Here is an 11,979-nt window from a genome sequence, read left to right on the forward strand (position 1 = left end):
ACCCAATGCATCTTGACTCGGGCAAAGGCCATGCGCGCGCCTTCGATGCAGACTGAACGCTCGATTGCATCAAGCCGAGGGCAGGCATTGACCAGCTGCTTCACGAGCCCGAAGTAGCTGCTGGGCATAGCTTCGGCAGGCCATAGCCTGATTATTAAATCCTTCATGGCTAAGGATGGCAATGGATCGGGTTAGGCCCAGGTTGAACAAAACCAAATCCATATCCGAATCCACAAGGTTATTCTTTGCCCATCCACGAAAAAACCCACGGGCAAAAAATTGTGTCCATGTCCAAACCCGATGGATATTCATAACCAATGGATACCCATCGGGTCCTATCAAAACACGTATACATAATACCTTGAAAATCACATAACATGGCACAACATTCACATAAAGATTCAAATTCTCACAAAATGACTTATGAGAAGGGCACCAGATGAAATAAGCATTCAGATTCTCACAGAATGACATATCAGAACATCAAATAAGCATAAGTAGAAATTTCTCAGCCTTAGTTCCTCACAGAATGACATAGGAGCCCAACATAATTTCATAGTCTTAATTTCTTACAAAATAGCATAGAAATAGCCCAACAGAATTTATCAGCCTTAGTTTCCTACAGCCAGGAGACATAAGTACATCACAATTCTCATTACAAGTGAAGGAAGGTATTCTTCTAGGCATCATCTTCTTTCTTCACCGCATGACCGACTAAGCTTCAGTTATGATAGACTCGGACTCATCCTTCATGTAAACATATCATAAGAACAATAATTAAAATCATGGAAATAAAGAACGTTAACCAAATATTGTATCATGTAAAATCAACTATAATGAGTGGAATATGCTACCATAGTTTCTTCATCGTCATCAAGAACACTTTGAAATGTCGCAAAGAGAGTGGAGTTGCTATCCCCTGATGCAAGATTTAAGTGATGAAGGAACACTCAGTAAAAAAACTAACTATTCTGTAATATAAATTAGATGAATGATTGCAATTTGAGAGGATTATTTACCTATCATGTCAGCACGGGACCAAGCTTGCATGCACATGAGTGCTTCAGCCATACTTGGCACAAGTCGGCTACGATGTGAACTAAGTAGCCTGCCACTAGTACTAAACGCTGATTCTGATGCCACCGATGTCACAAGGATAGGCAATATGTCATGAGCAATCTTTTGCAAAGTAGGATACTTTGCACCTGCAACTTTCCACCAATTTATGATGTCCATATCTTTGTCCGGTACTCTCTTGATGGTTTGCTCTTCCAAGTACAAGTCTAATTTTGTCCGAACTTGAGAAGCACAAATCGTAGGTTTTGAGGACATATATTGATCAAAGATGTTCATTACATCATCAACTCCACCAACTTGTGCAGCAGCAGTGTCCATAGCTTCCGATGTAGCCACAACTTCAACATCTTCTCGATATTGCTCCAACAGATTAGCCATTAACTTCCTTACTTCATCAACTTTAACATCTGCATATTCAATTCCATAGAGAGAACCAAACAGAGCTTGCAACATATGAAGTTTGTACCTTGGATCAAGAACAGTTGCAACAGACATAAGTCCATGTACATCTTTCCAATATTTGTCAAATTTCTGTTTCATTTCCTCAGACATCTTTTGTACAACCTTATTCTCACTAGCAAACCATTTTTGTATTGCCAACTGAATACCACAAATTTTGGGAAAGAACAAATTTGCGGTAACATATTTAGTGTCTGAAAATGCCTCAGTGACATATAGAAAACCTTGAGCCTCTCACAAAGTTCCTTAGCAATCTTCCAATCATATTTGGTTGGACAGCAGCTAAATAGTTTCTCACGAGCCTTCAGTTTTTCAAAAATATCTATATATTCTAATGCAATTGTTAGCATTATGTAGGTTGAGTTCCATCTGGTTTTACAATCAAGAAGCAACCTTCTCTTGTATTCAATGTTTAGAGTTCGTGCCATTTTTTCAAACTTCTCATGCCTCTTAGGAGTAGTAGGCCAATATGCAACACTATCACGAACCCGTTCTATACTCTTCTCCATGACATACATACCATCTTTCACAATCCGATTAAGTATATGTGCAGCACAACGCATATGCAAGTACTTACCCTCCAATATAAGGGAACTGGAATCCAGCATATCTGGCAAATGTTCCATTGCTTTATCATTTGATGTGCAATTGTCCAGAGTCACTGTCGATATCTTTCCCTCAAGATGCCACTCAACAAGGGACTCATGCAGTGCTTTACATATGACTTCGGCATTATGTGGGCAAGGCACATAAACAAACCTAAGACATAAGGAAAGGAAACATTTCAGATTACAATGATTAGTAAATTAATCAAGAATTTCATATTTATACGGATTTGGAAAAGAACATGTTCTTACCTCAAAATAATACTCTTTAGTTTCCAAAACTCATCGATGAAATGTGCGGTAACTACCATGTAACCTCTCTTCTGATGTCCTGCAGTCCACATGTTTGTGGTGATGGCAACTCGATTTCTGAAATTTGCTAAATACTTCACGATCTTATCCTTCTCAGCTGTATACATACCCAGAATTTCCTTTCTAATAGTATTCCTTGAGACCATTTTAAACATTGGTTGTAATGTGGAGCAAAATTTCCGAAAACCTGAATGATCGACCATAGATAGAGGGTACTCATGAACACATATCATTAGTGCAAGCTCTTTTCTAGCAACATCTTGATCAAACACAATGTTCTCCAGATTGCCTTTCCCTCATCAACCTTTGACAACCTTAATTTTTATTGCTTTGGACAAATTGGTGCATGCCTAGCACCACAAGAGCTCATGTGACTCAGCAAGTGTGAAGTGCCACTGGTACCTTTTGCTATAAAAAGTTTATGGCAATACATGCACTCAGCTTTCGGTTCCCCATTAATAATTTTCTTTTCAAAATTTCCTTCCCACACAATTGATGTGATCTTCCTTTTATTACCAACTCTAATAGATCCATCACCACCATGACCTTGTGATGCTCTCACAGTAGTAGCTTGAGTTGGGGAAGTAGCTAGGTTAACATTCCCATTGATAGCCCCAGCACCGCCTTGTGCTCCATGAGAATCCATTGCGCTATATAATGAAAAAAAAGTCATTTGTTTTAGTTAAAGTGAAACTAGGTACATACTGTCTGAACTGTACAAATGTGGTACCTACATTACACTTTTACAACCAAAATGAGTAATAGCTAAAGCGACGGACTATGAGATCCTTTCTTCAGCACATGACATGGACAAAGTTGAGCACGAGCTTTAATTGAAACAAATATCTTGTCTGAACTGTACAGTTTCGATACCTAAATTGCAATTTTTACAACCAAAAAAACTAATAACTAAAGCGACAGACTGTGAGCTCTTCTATTCAGCAGATGACATGGACGAAGTTGAGCACATGACATGGACCAAGTTGAGCAAATGAATCTTAATCAGTCCGACTCTAACTTTATACTAATCATTCACAATCCACTTGATAGAAATTCAAAAATAAACTGACATATTTTTTAAAAACGAATTACTGTACTAATTAACAGGCATATCCGTAGATCAGGTCATGTGTACAGAAGTGGAATCTGACTTGAATTGACCACTAGAAATATCATATTCTCTTGTTCTCTGATTTGTAGTCAGATTTCACTTTCAGATTTGTAGTCTAACCTGACTGAAATTGACAACTACAGATCGGTAATGCAGTAAAATCTGTTTTTTCTCTTGCCACGAACTAAAAAACAGAAATTGACCACTACAAATCTCTTGTTCTCTACTCTAATTACTAATACAAACTCATGAACAAGCACGTCATGCACATCCACTCACAAGCACAAGATGTACACGAGCAGGAACAAAAAAACTTACCCTGGCGGTTGGCTGCCTGGCGTGGTCATCGCCTCCACGACGTGGCCCTGCTCCTCGTCGTGGTCTGCGCCCGCCTCGCTGCGCCTCTGCGCTGCCATACTCCTGATCGTGCGCGCCGCCGCATGCTGCATCGTCGTGCTCCACCTCGCTGTCGCAGGTACAAACTGGTGGTTTGCTGCGTGCTTGGGAAAGATGAGATGGAGGAGTCGGGGGGATCTATGGAGATGGAGCCGGCCAGCCACCTGCCCCCGAAGTTGGCTGCTGCAGTGTGGCACCACATGTGGACGGCGGCGCCGGCTATATGCTCCGCAGGAGTAGGAGTCGAGGAGATGAGAAGATCCTTAATGAAGATTGACGAGTCGTTTACCGAGGAGACGAGAATGGGAAGGAGCGGTGGAGTAATTACTCGGTGGGGATTAGGAAATTTTTTGTTGATCTTTTTATTATAATAAATAAAAGCGGACAGGGTATACACTTACGGGCCGGGTTTGGATATATCCACGGGTATAAAATTATACCCATGCCCTATCCATGATTAATCGGGTTGGGTTCGGGCGTTGTCCATAGATATAAAATTGTATCCAAACCCTGTCCATTCGGGTCGGGTATCCACGGGTATCCACGGGTATCCATATCCGTGGATAAAATTGCCATCCTTATTCATGGCTAGTTCGGCCACCCTACGCAGCTCGACTAGTTGTTTCAGCTGATCGCTAAAGGGCACCGGATATTCTGGCGCAAGGTACTGTGACCAAAATAGCTTCTCTGTGGAGCTCCCCTCTTTGGCTCGGAAGAATTTTGCAGCGTCTGAAACGCTGCGTGGCAGATCCGCAAACGCCCCTGGAGAACTCCAAATTTGGGTCAGTAAGAGGAACCTTTTCTTCACATATTTTCTCTGCATAATAAAGGCCTTACCCACCGTGATTTTTCTGGCCTCCTGGATTTCCTGGAGGGCGCCTTGGGCTTCAACCCAGGCATCGTGTGTGTTTTGGAGGGCCTTGTCCTGTTCGGACTCTTGGTCCGCAAGTTTATGCTCCAAGGACTCGCATTTCTTCACGGTGTCCTGGAGCTCTTGCTAGACCTCACTGACCCTGGCCTCGTGCTTTTCACGGGCGTCCTTTTCCTTGGCCGCTTTCTCCTCGGCCTCGGCCAGCGCCTTCTTGAGGGTCTCCACCTCGGTCGCCGCTCCTAACAAATCAAATGGCACTTTAGTCAGCATAAATCATTCATCCTTCCTGAATATATACAAGGTTACTGCATACCTTGGCTATCCTCCAGCTGCTTTTTAACGCGGCTGAGCTACTCCTTAGTTTGCTCCAGACTCTGCTTCAGTCCGGAGACCTCAGCAGTGTGAGAGGTTGCAGCCAGCAGCGACGCCTGCTTATTCACATAGACATTTTAGGTTAGTCTCCTGCGAAAATTATTTGATCCTCTGTTCGGCTTTTCTTTCCGAACACTGTACAGAGTCTCAGGAGCTACTGTCTATACTCTAACATTCTTTCTGCATAGTTGCGTTACTTACCTCCAATCCTGTTAGAAGGCTTGTGCAGGCTTCGGTCAGTCCGCTCTTCGCATACTGAATCCTCTAAATCGCCATACCCATAAGGATATGGTGTTCCTCAACAATGGAAGCGCCTCGCAGCGCTTCCGGCAAATTATCTGGTGCCTCTGGATGGACAGAGGTCACCGGTGGAATAGGCACACCTCCCTCTTTCGAAAGAGGCGGCTGGCCTGATTCTGGAGCCATATGGGTCTCCGGAATTGTATTCGGCTCGGGGCCAAATTGGATATGGCCCCCATCGTCAGTATCCATGGGGGTTTGCTCCAAGCGACAAGTACAATGTGAGCGACAACTTCAACATCAAAGACCTCTCGCCATACCATGGTGATGAAGATTTCGATCCGAGGTCGGATCTTTCCCAAGGGGGGAGATGATGCGGAGCATCCAACGATCATCCCCATGGACGCATCTACATCTCCTACAGCACCACTTGGACCTATGACTAGAGCACGTGCAAGAGCTCTCGAAACCGAGGTGACATCACTCCTCTCACAACTCCCTTTCGAATCACACGAGACATGGCTACTACCATAAATGGAGACGCTTTGCATACTCAGGTACCAAGGAGTTAGCCATGGAGAAGCTAGGAAGCAAGGAGAACCGGAAGCGGAAGACATGCGTGAAGACGGAGAGGAAAAGCGTCAAGTCCCAGGCTGGCCGGACGATCGGACGAGGGCCGGATGATCCAAACAGAGCCCGAATGATCCGGACCCCGGTCCAAACGATACGGCTAACTAGCCCGAAGACACCCGAAGCTCAACCCCAAAGCCGGACCATCCGGATGCTGACCCGGATCATCCGGACATCGCCCATACGTACGGACCCCCAGCCGGACATCCGGACCTACACCGCCACCGCCTGCATCACTAGCTCATCCGGGCCACCACCCGGATCATCCGGCCAGAGCAGGATCATCCGGATCCTCACCCGGATCATCCGTACCCTACCTGCGTGCGCGTGTTGGGATGAGGCCTATGTGCCCCTTCGCCCCCCGAGCCTATATATAGGACTCCTCCTCCTCTCTTCGAGACTTAGCATTGATTTAGCTCATTTGTGAGATAGAGCCTCGCTCATCCATCCGGATCTACTCCTCGTGAGGGACCGACACCCCTTCGGAGAAGATCCACCTGGATTCAAGACCTCCATCCAGAGAAGACCATCAAGACCTCCTCACGGAGAAGAACCGTTACCCTTTGTATCGTCTTTTGTTGGATTTGGATCTTGTATTACCTCGTGCCTCGATGATCTAGCACATGTGTGACTTTTATTCTTGTTGGTTGAGTGTTTTTCTCTCGTTCCCCTCCTCGTGTTCTTCGTGTTCCTCGTAGGGATCCTCTCCAAACGTGATAGATCGGCCTCTAGGGTTCTACCCTACACCATCCATGAGCCACGTTGATCACGTTTTTGGAGCCCCTACCCTTTGTTTTCTAGCTTGATTTTGTTGATTTTGTCCTAAATCCGAAAATCCCCACAAAAAAATAGCCCCCAAATTTTTTTGTGATTTGTCGGTTTTGATGATGTTTTGTTGATTTTGATCCGTGGATTCATTGTGTAACTCGTGGATCTTGCCTTTCCCCACCATCTCACCCTTGAAATCCATCCAAAATCCACGAAATCTTCGAATTTCTCCCCATTTTCGAGTTCATCCCGAGCCATCCCGTGCGCAGTTGACCTGCCCGGATCATCCGGACCCTGACCCGGATCATCCGGACTCGCCCGGATCATCCGGGTTCATCTGCTGAAACTGCATTTCTGCAGTTTTTCTCCACCACTACCTACGCCTCCGCGCACCACCCACTTCGACCACCACCACCTTCACCCGCCAACCCCACGACATACCCCTCCGTACCACCATTCGACTTTGGGTTCAAGAATTTGAGTTGTGATTTCCTGTGTCCTATTGTGTTTCAGCTATTCAGGTACGGCGCGACATCAACATCACCACCGCTCATCTTCGTCGACTACCCATCATCGCTACGGATGGTAACTTCGACGACATCTTTGTCTACGCCTTGCCATTGCATTGATAACCACCATAGCCTTACTTTTGCGTTGCTTACCCATCGAGACTAGCCATTGAGTATTGCCGGCAATGTGACTTGTGCACATTAGTGATCATACTCCATAGCATACATACCATACCATAGTGGTGCATATCTTGGCATCATCTTTTGTGTCACAAAGTTGTCATCGCATACACAATTGCTACCTTGGTTCGTGAAGTTTTGCATGAGAAAAGAGCTCCATAGTGAAAGAGCCAAACAAGATTTTAAGCAAAAATAGAAAGATAAGCAAAGAGCTTATAAGCAAGAAGCATAGCATCATACCACATTAAGATTGTCATATCCGATCATCGTGGATCATATCACCAAAATACCATACATATAGCGTACTTGGGATAGATGTCATTGCATTTTTGCCTAGTAGGTTGTGCACAAGCTTCGTATCCGCCTATTGTGCAATCGTGCTAGCATCTCTCAAGTATTGTGCAACAAGAGCATTTTCGTGGACTCCACATTTTGGCTCATTTTTGGTTTGCATAATCCCATAATTCTATTTGCGTGTGTGTTTTTGTGTACCACTTCTTGCTTGGTCTACTTGTTACATTTGTGAATTTGCGAATCTTTTTCAACATCTTTGAGTCAAACTAACAATTGCATTAAATTTTGTGCCATCATCCTAACCAAGCTCAGCCATAAGCTTTTACTTGTGTAGGTGTGAGAACCGACAAGAATTGGTACCAATTGTGCTATTTCATTGTCTGCATTTGAGTGACCTTGATCCACCTTCAACATCGGTAGAGGTACATTTGGTATAAGTTCTTCTCATTCTCCCACTCACATTTTTCTTGGAATGATGGATAGGTCGAGTTCTTCTACCAACCCGCTCTTCTACGGGCAAGACGATGACATGTCATCATTTGTCACCAAGAGCCACCTCTTTGGTGCACAACGAGCATTGCATCAAGAGCAACAAGCGATGACCGACCACATCGACAACCTCGCCACCGACTTGCGACTCTTCGAGCAACGTACAAGGAACTACTTCGACAACAAGCTCAACGCTCACAAGCAAGAGAACAATGCAAGAATGGATGAGATCCGCACCTTGTTGGTGAACCGTCCACCTTCAACTTCTTCATATTCAAGACGGAGCCGCTCAAGTCGACACTCCGACGACACCTTCTCCGGCTCAAGTACACCCACATTGAACACTCTTCGATAAGCCGTGCGTCAAGACCGTCATGCATCTCGCAATCCTCTACATGGCAATTATCTGCAAGAGCAAGTCGACGAGCAAGTTCTTCGTCATCAACCTCACCAAGATCCTTTTGCACAAGCTCATGAAAGACAACGTCAACATCGCTAAGAGGAAGAACGAGCGCGTCTACATCAAGAGGAACAAGACGCCGAGGCTCAACGTCTTCAACAACAACAACATGAAGCACAAGCTCTTGAGGCGCAACGTGCCCTTCAAGAATCAAGCCGAGCCATTGCCAAGCGCAACCGCGATAGGCGCAATCAAGAGGAAACACTTCAAGAAGAAATCCAAGAGCAGAACTACCAACCAAGAGTGCAACATCAAGTTCCTCAAGCTCCTCCTCAAGCTTGGCAAGCTCCTCCACAAGCTTGACAAGCTCCTCCTCAACCTCAAGTTCAACAAGAGCAAGTTGATCATGGACTTCCTCCACACCAAGAGCAACATGAGGATGATTACCCTCCATGTCAAGGGCATCATCATCATCTCGACCACAACACAATGAAGAGAAACGCTATGGAAAGCTAAAGTTTACCATGCCCAAGTTCAATGGAAGCAATGATCCCGAAGAGTACCTCTCATGGGCATTGAAGGTTGCCAAAATCTTTTGTTTGCACAACTATGAGGAAGAGAAGAAGATCGCTATGGCATCACTTGAGTTCCAAGATTATGTGCTCATATGGTGGGAACAAGTCCTTGAGCGCCGAGAAGCAAGAGGTGAACCACCAATCACCACTTGGGCTCAAATGAAAGATGTCATGCGAGCATGTTTTGTGCCCACCTACTACAACCGCGATCTCTTCAAGAAGCTCCAACTCCTCAAGCAAGGAACAAAGAGTGTTGAAGAATACTACAAGGAAATGGAGATAGCCATGATACGAGCCAATGTTACGGAAGATGACGAGCAAACTATGGCACGCTTCTTGAATGGCCTCAATCATCCCATCAAGAAGATTGCTGACTTCCAACCCTACTCCAACCTCATTGAGCTTGTGCACCAAGCTACCAAAGCGGAACGTCAAGTGCAAGATGACTTCAAGTATGCCAAGTACTCATCCAAGACCTATGGCTTCTCCAACAACCAAGCTTCAACAACTACTCCAACTTCTACGCTAACCAAGCCACCTACAAGCAACGACGACAAGCCAAGTTACAAGAAAACTTCGACAAGCTCAAGTCATCTTCCTCCTACTACAAGTAACTTCAAGCCGCGCGCTTCATCATCTACTCCAACCGATGAGACTGTCAAGATAAGCTCCTTCAAGTGTTTCACTTCCGACGACCGAGTCCACAAGTCCTTCCAATGCAAAAACAAGCGAACCATGATCCTCAACGATGACGGCACCTATGACCCCATGAGTGAAGAGGAAATGGAAGCCCTTGAGCAAGTAGCCATGCACCGGTGTGTGAACGAAGATGAAGATGATCAAGTCTTTTGTGATGAGGATTCGAGCCCCGCTCTCGTTGTCTCCAAAGTCTTGACTCTTCAACATCACCAAGACGAAGACCAAAGATGCCACATCTTCCACACAAAGGTCGGCATCAATGGAAGGTCCGTCAAGATCATCATCGATGGAGGTAGTTGTCACAACTTGGCAAGTGAAGAACTAAGCTCCAAGCTACAATTGGTCAAGATGAAGCACCCGCACCCATACAAGGTCCAATGGCTAAACGATTCCGGCACTATAAAGGTTGAGCATACGGTCAAGGTTTCCTTCAAAATTTGAGCATATGAGGACACTTAGGAGTGTGATGTCGTCCCGATGTCCATTTGCCACCTCCTTCTTGGTCGACCATGGCAATTAGACCGTGGCGTCATCCACAATGGGCGTACCAATCACTCTAGCTTCAAGATGAAAGGGAAGGAATATGTGCTACGACCTATGTCTCCTAGTCAAGTGATAGCCGACAAGCAAGCCACCCATCGTGGAGAGAAGAGTGAGAAAGTGATCCACCAAAAAGAGAGTGAGAGCCACAAGCCAAAATCGAGTGCCTCCACGATGAGCGACAAGAAAAACTTCGTCCTATTTGACACCAAAAGTGAGATGAGAGAAGTGTGTGAGAACCCATCAAGTGTTATGCACTTTGTCCTTGTGTGCAAGGATGGGGAACCAAAACCTAACACCTCTCACGATCTCCCTTTAGTGTTCTCTTCTCTTTTGCAGGAATTCCAAGATGTTTTCCCCGATGAGCTACCTTCGGGTCTACCTCCACTACGAGGTATTGAGCACCGAATCGACCTCATCCCCGGAGCACCTCTACCACACAAAGCTCCATACCGCGTCAACCCCGAAGAAAATAAGGAGATCCAACGGCAAGTACAACAATTAATTGACAACGGACATGTATGTGAAAGATTAAGCCCTTGCGCCATTCCGGTTATACTTGTGCCCAAGCAAGATGGTAGCTTTCGCATGTGTTTGGATTGTAGACTCATCAATGCTATTACCGTTCGCTATAGGCATCCCATTCCTCGCCTAGATGATATCTTTATGAACTTAGCGGTTCCACCATTTTCTCAAAAATTGATCTTGAATGTGGCTATTATCAAATCCGCATACAAGAAGGTGATGAATGGAAAACCGCTTTCAAAACCAAATTTGGCTTGTACGAGTGGTTGGTTATGCCTATGGGTTTATCGAAAGCGCCAGGTACATTCATGTGTCTTATGCATTTTGTGCTTCGTCCTTACATTGGAGTGTTTGTTGTGGTTTACTTCAATGACATTCTTGTTTTTAGCGAATCCATGAAAGAGCATCTAAAGCATGTTAGGGCTGTTTTGCAAATTCTTCGCAAGGAACGTCTTTATGCCAACATGAAAAAGTGCACATTTGGTGTTGGCAAGCTTGTTTTCTTGGGTTTCGTTGTTTCTTCCAAGGGTGTCCATGTTGATGAATCTAAAATTGAAGCAATTAAAACTTGGCCCCAACCCACCAATTTGCAACAAGTGCGAAGCTTTCTTGGCCTTGCGGGTTTCTATCGTTGCTTTGTGAAAGATTTTAGCACTATTGCCGCTCCTTTGCATGCCTTGAGTAAGAAAAATGCTCCTTTTGTTTGGGGACCTTTGCAATCTACCGCTTTTGATGAGCTCAAATCTTTGCTTACTCATGCTCCGATTCTTGCTTTACCCAACTTTGACAAAACTTTTGAGGTTCATTGTGATGCAAGTGGTACCGGAATTGGCGGAGTTTTGATGCAAAAGAAACGAGCTATTGCATATTTTAGTGAAAATCTCTCCGGTGCTCAACTTAACTATCCCATCTATGACAAAGAATTGT

At 44.9% G+C, this 11,979-nt stretch overlaps 1 protein-coding gene across 1 annotated transcript; it reads right to left on the bottom strand.

Moving 5' to 3' along the window:
• Positions 1–473: 473 nt before the first annotated feature.
• LOC123137173 (zinc finger BED domain-containing protein RICESLEEPER 2) lies at positions 474–4,264 on the bottom strand. The gene is made up of 5 exons (XM_044556784.1): positions 3,883–4,264; positions 2,394–3,103; positions 1,020–2,295; positions 855–919; positions 474–747 (listed from the first exon to the last, which is right to left on the bottom strand). Exons 3-5 carry the CDS (start codon positions 1,627–1,629, stop codon positions 715–717), a joined length of 708 nt encoding a protein of 235 aa, XP_044412719.1. The 5' UTR covers positions 1,630–2,295; positions 2,394–3,103; positions 3,883–4,264; the 3' UTR covers positions 474–714.
• Positions 4,265–11,979: the final 7,715 nt, after the last annotated feature.

Source organism: Triticum aestivum, chromosome 6B (genome assembly GCF_018294505.1).
Source record: "Triticum aestivum cultivar Chinese Spring chromosome 6B, IWGSC CS RefSeq v2.1, whole genome shotgun sequence".
Taxonomy (NCBI): domain Eukaryota; kingdom Viridiplantae; phylum Streptophyta; class Magnoliopsida; order Poales; family Poaceae; genus Triticum; species Triticum aestivum.

Excerpts from the sequence above, each read along its gene's own strand:
- LOC123137173 (XM_044556784.1), bottom strand. The coding sequence starts at position 1,629 with ATGTCTGAGGAAATGAAACAGAAATTTGACAAATATTGGAAAGATGTA. Across the intron at positions 920-1,019 it reads GTCCCGTGCTGACATGATAG|GGGATAGCAACTCCACTCTC; the intron begins GTAAATAATCCT and ends ATCTTGCATCAG. Across the intron at positions 748-854 it reads ATGACGATGAAGAAACTATG|GATGAGTCCGAGTCTATCAT; the intron begins GTAGCATATTCC and ends GTTTACATGAAG.